We start from the raw sequence: 4379 nt of genomic DNA on the forward strand, positions 1-4379 counted from the left end.
TCTCCTGAGTTCTTAGATTTGCTTGATTATATTTGTGCATTTTCCTCCCTGGCTAATTTTTCTTTCTCCCAGAGGACCTTCATCGCAGAATATGCTTTGTTTTGACTCTGATCTGCACCGGACACTCCAAAGACACACAGCTGTGATAACAACAGCTCCCCAAAGCACACCATATCAAATTCGGCTAGTACACACTGTTTTCGTAAATACTCTGCCCTAGTCAAGGACTGTTTCAGTGTCACATTTTCCTCTTTTTTTCTAATCTCTTGCCCCCCCCACCTTCCCGTACTGTAACCACCAAAAAAGACCCCTCACGTAACTGCTCCATTGTATGATGTCATATGTGTTTGTGACTTTGTTTATTGCTTTGACTGTTCTGTTAATGTTTTTCTATCGCGGATGAGAGAGGACGTTAGCGCCTCGCATGGCTGCTTTAATGACCTCTTCTCTGCTTATAGGGGGAAGATGTGACCCGTCATTCCATTCATCTCGTTGTAGAAATACAATGACAATAAATGCTATCTATCTATCTATCTATCTATCTAAATAAATAAATAAATAAATAAATAAATAAATAAAATATATTTTTTGAAAAACCCACAACCCTAGTATTTTGGCCTTATATCTAACCCCATCACCTAATCCTAACCCGGACCTTATTTTTTAATCCCCTTTTATTTTAATTTAATAAAAGCTTAACCCTAGTTTCAAGACCTAATCCTAAACCTAACAAGAATATGCATTATTCAAATTAGGTAAACTGCAGAGGATTATGGGAGTAGGGTCTTTTAATATCTTATCTTCAATACCTCAAAAACAAAAAAAGATAGGCCCTAACAGTTTTTTAGGTTTGCAAATATTTAACTTGCCAAGTGAAACTAGCTGGTCATGACCTTAGCCAGTAGGTGTCACTATTTACTCACAATCCAACCAAAAATTTCAGCAATTTGGAGATTGCAAAGTCTTTTCGGCAGGTGATCTCCAGAGGGTCCACCCAGTAGAAGCTTGTTGGCCTGCATTGGGGTCATCCGCTGGGACTAACGGTCCCCACCCACCTCGCGGGGCAGAAAACTCTGCTAGAGTGGCTGTGTAGGAAATAAAAAAAAATAAATATATATATATATATATATATATATATAATTAATTAATTAATTAATTAATTAATTAAACAAACTAATAAAAATAATAAAAATAATAAAAATAATAAATAAATAAGTAAACCTATATTAATACTAACAAGTAATGTTAAATATTTGTCATATTTAATGCAAGAGAATAAACTAACCCCCTTTCATCAAACTGCATTTTGACAGTTTTTCGTCCAATCAGAGTGTGCCACGTCACGAGGGTTAGGGTAACCCTAACCCTAACCCTAACCCTAACCCTCCCCTTTTTATCCAATCAGAGCGCACTGTGGTGGGTAGTCCCGCCCCCCTTTCAACCAATGAGATTCTTCTTTTTTTGCAGATGTCCCGCCCTGATCCCCCTCCCTAATTTTTGTGGGTCCGTTCACGCGCATCTGAGTTCCGAGCGGGGGTCCGTTCACGCGCTTCAACCCCCTTTCTCTCTCTCACCCCCCTCACCCCCTGGTCAGGGGCCCCGTGCAAATTATCCGGCCTGCGCACGAGGTCGGATTTCAGGCGGCTAGTGTCATGCCGTTCCGGTCTTAAACTTTAGCTAATATTTAATACATCTTAGATAAATTTGGATTAAAGCTAGCTAGCAAAAATTCCCCAATTGGAAGAGTTTAGCAAAAAAAAAAAAAAAAACCCAGTGCTTAGCATCAGTTAGGTTAGTCTCGCTATTTATATTTAGCCAAGTTTTACCAACAAGCATACATTTAATGCACAATGTACAAATTATTTATTTGTTACTGCTGTGTATAAGTGATTTATTTGAAGCTAGTCAAAGTTGATGGTCGTAGTGATGAACTTTTTTTCCCCTTTTCCCCTGTATCGTGCGATTTCGGATCTTTTATTAATACTTTATTTATTTATTTTGCAACATAAACGGAATCTCTGTTATATGCAAAAAATAGATTTTAATTCGAGCATCACATTTTATTCTGTTTCCCAGCGCGATCCTCATATTCTGAAAATATATTTTAAAATTATATTTTAATTCATGTACCAGGATTCATTCATTCTGATTCTCTGCGGCCGCAGAGCACGTGTTGACTGAGCGGTCGCGACAGTCTACCCCTCCACCCTCTAAAGAGATGATATGATGCGTCAGGTGTATATGGTTGCTCGAGAACTTGTGACAGGTGTTTCGGTGGGAAAAGAACTTTAGGGTATATAAGAAACGAGACGGACTAACATTTTCCATGAAGAAATTCGGGGATCGACATGATGGCTCATGGTAAGAAAACTTGTTGAAATTATAAGGTATTTCTTTGCTCTTAAAAACATTGTTTAAATAATCACTTTATGTATTCTCAGCTTTAAAAGTTCAAGCTGAAATTCACCAGGTGCCTGAGTATCAGGGTAAGCTTTTCTATTAATTTCTCTTTTATTTTAACTCTTCTGTACTTTTTTAAATATGTTTTTCTCTTTAATAAAGTTACAGCGGAAGAACTAGAGGGTATTAGCCTCACTCAGACAGACCCAGGTACCGTATCTCTCTCTGTGTTTTTTTTTTTGTTTTTGGTCTCTGTTATTTAGTTCTGGTGAAAAAATTTTTTTTTTTTTTTTTACTACGCGTGACAGATTTTACATGGGGAATTAATCCTGATGAGTTTGCGAGAGGATCGGGAAGCGACAGTCTCGCGGACGATTTGGATTTGATTCTAACAGGGGCCTCGCCAGCGATCTCGCGAGATCGTCGCGTTCCCTCCTCTCCTCCGAGAAGCGGAAATGACGTAATAGAAATATCAACAACTCCGAGACCGGCGAGGCCGCAATTCGCGAGCGTGACACCAGTTTTAAAAGCCTGTGACGCGCCTCAGCGAGCGAAGAGACGGAGATTAGTCAGTAAGACAGCGTCTCTAGTGAAGCGATTATTTACAGGTTTGTATTATTTCAAAATTTATTATTCAAATATATATATATATATGTATATATATATATATATATATATATATATATATATATAAATATAAAGGATCATTAGACATTCTTCTTCTTCTAATCCTCTACAGATTCAGTCGAATCACCCGCGTGTTCAACCAGGGAAGGGGGTCGTGGATCTCAAAGCGTGATTAACGGTGTGTTTTATAAATGTGTGTGCGCGTGCGCGCGAGTGTGTGTGTGTGTGTGTGTGTGTGTGCGTGTGTGTGTTAATACGTTTTTTTTTTTGACACGCACCTTCTTTTTTAAAACAGAGACCGAAGCGGAGACTGAATCGGATAACGGCCCAGAACCGAATCAGGAAGCAGAGCGAAGTCGGAGAGAGCGCCAGAGTCCCACTAGACCTCTGTTTAAGCGCAGGTTTCCTCAGAGTGAGCCCAACGGTATATATATGTTGTATATTTTTGTATTTCTTCTTTATATACCTATACGTATAAGATTTTGATAGGGGTTTTTATTTTTTTCAGCCAACGTCTCTAACCAGGAAGCGAGACCTGAACGGGTCCGTCGGTTGAGAATAGCGCCACCTCTCCGTCAGCGCCGTGACAGCGGAATCTTGCGACTCGCTGAAATAACGAGCGATTTGATTCGCGACCTGATTCGTGACTACAGCGCCACGTTTTCTAACGTGTGTGAAAAAGGTTTTGTGTGAAAGGTTTGAATGCATGTCCGTGTCGAGCTATATTTTGATGTTGTGAATTCATGTTTTCGAATGTATGTTAGCATCAGGGAAATATTTCTGACATTGTGAATGCTGGGTTATAGATAGGGGGAAAATTATATAATAAAAGTGTGCAAGAAAAATAAAAAAATCATTTAACCCTGAGGTGTGACGTTTTATTTAGACCCCTCGTTAAAAGTAAAACCATACGAGATAAACCAAAAACATAACACTATAAAACACTATAAATATAAACACTATAAATATATAAACACTATAAACATTATAAATCATATAAACACTATAAAACATATAAAATAAATACATATATTAAAAAAAATATATATATATATATATATATATATAAAATACATTTCATTTAAAAAAATAAAAAAATACATATATAATTTTTAAAAAAAATGGATGAGACTTTAGAACGGGTCCTTGCCGAATTAAGGCTGAGCGTAGAAGGGTTACGGCTTATCCGCCCCTCCTTTCGCATAGACATGCGGCAGGACATATACAATAATGCCTCGATGATCCAGCAAGATCCTCTACAGGCAATAGAAAATGCAATCCTCGGTCTAAATAGGCACGATGATCCATTTCTGGAAATCGAGGCCGCTATTCGTTCTATAAGCACAGAAGAA

At 38.0% G+C, this 4379-nt stretch overlaps 1 protein-coding gene across 1 annotated transcript; it reads left to right on the forward strand.

Moving 5' to 3' along the window:
• Window positions 1–1561: 1561 nt before the first annotated feature.
• LOC128320667 (uncharacterized) lies at window positions 1562–3932 on the forward strand. Its single transcript, XM_053240846.1, has 7 exons — window positions 1562–2361; window positions 2442–2486; window positions 2563–2610; window positions 2709–3008; window positions 3140–3205; window positions 3323–3451; window positions 3536–3932. The coding sequence occupies exons 1-7, from the start codon at window positions 2349–2351 to the stop codon at window positions 3718–3720; spliced, it is 786 nt and encodes a 261-aa protein (XP_053096821.1). The 5' UTR covers window positions 1562–2348; the 3' UTR covers window positions 3721–3932.
• The last annotated feature ends 447 nt before the right edge of the window (window positions 3933–4379 follow it).

This window comes from Pangasianodon hypophthalmus, chromosome 16, assembly GCF_027358585.1.
Source record: "Pangasianodon hypophthalmus isolate fPanHyp1 chromosome 16, fPanHyp1.pri, whole genome shotgun sequence".
In the NCBI taxonomy this organism is placed as follows: Eukaryota; Metazoa; Chordata; class Actinopteri; order Siluriformes; family Pangasiidae; genus Pangasianodon; species Pangasianodon hypophthalmus.

Bases quoted from the DNA above. Each gene is read 5' to 3' on its own strand.
- LOC128320667 (XM_053240846.1), top strand. The intron at 2,487-2,562 runs GTAAGCTTTTCT...TCTTTAATAAAG, and splicing joins CCAGGTGCCTGAGTATCAGG to TTACAGCGGAAGAACTAGAG. The intron at 2,611-2,708 runs GTACCGTATCTC...TACGCGTGACAG, and splicing joins CCTCACTCAGACAGACCCAG to ATTTTACATGGGGAATTAAT.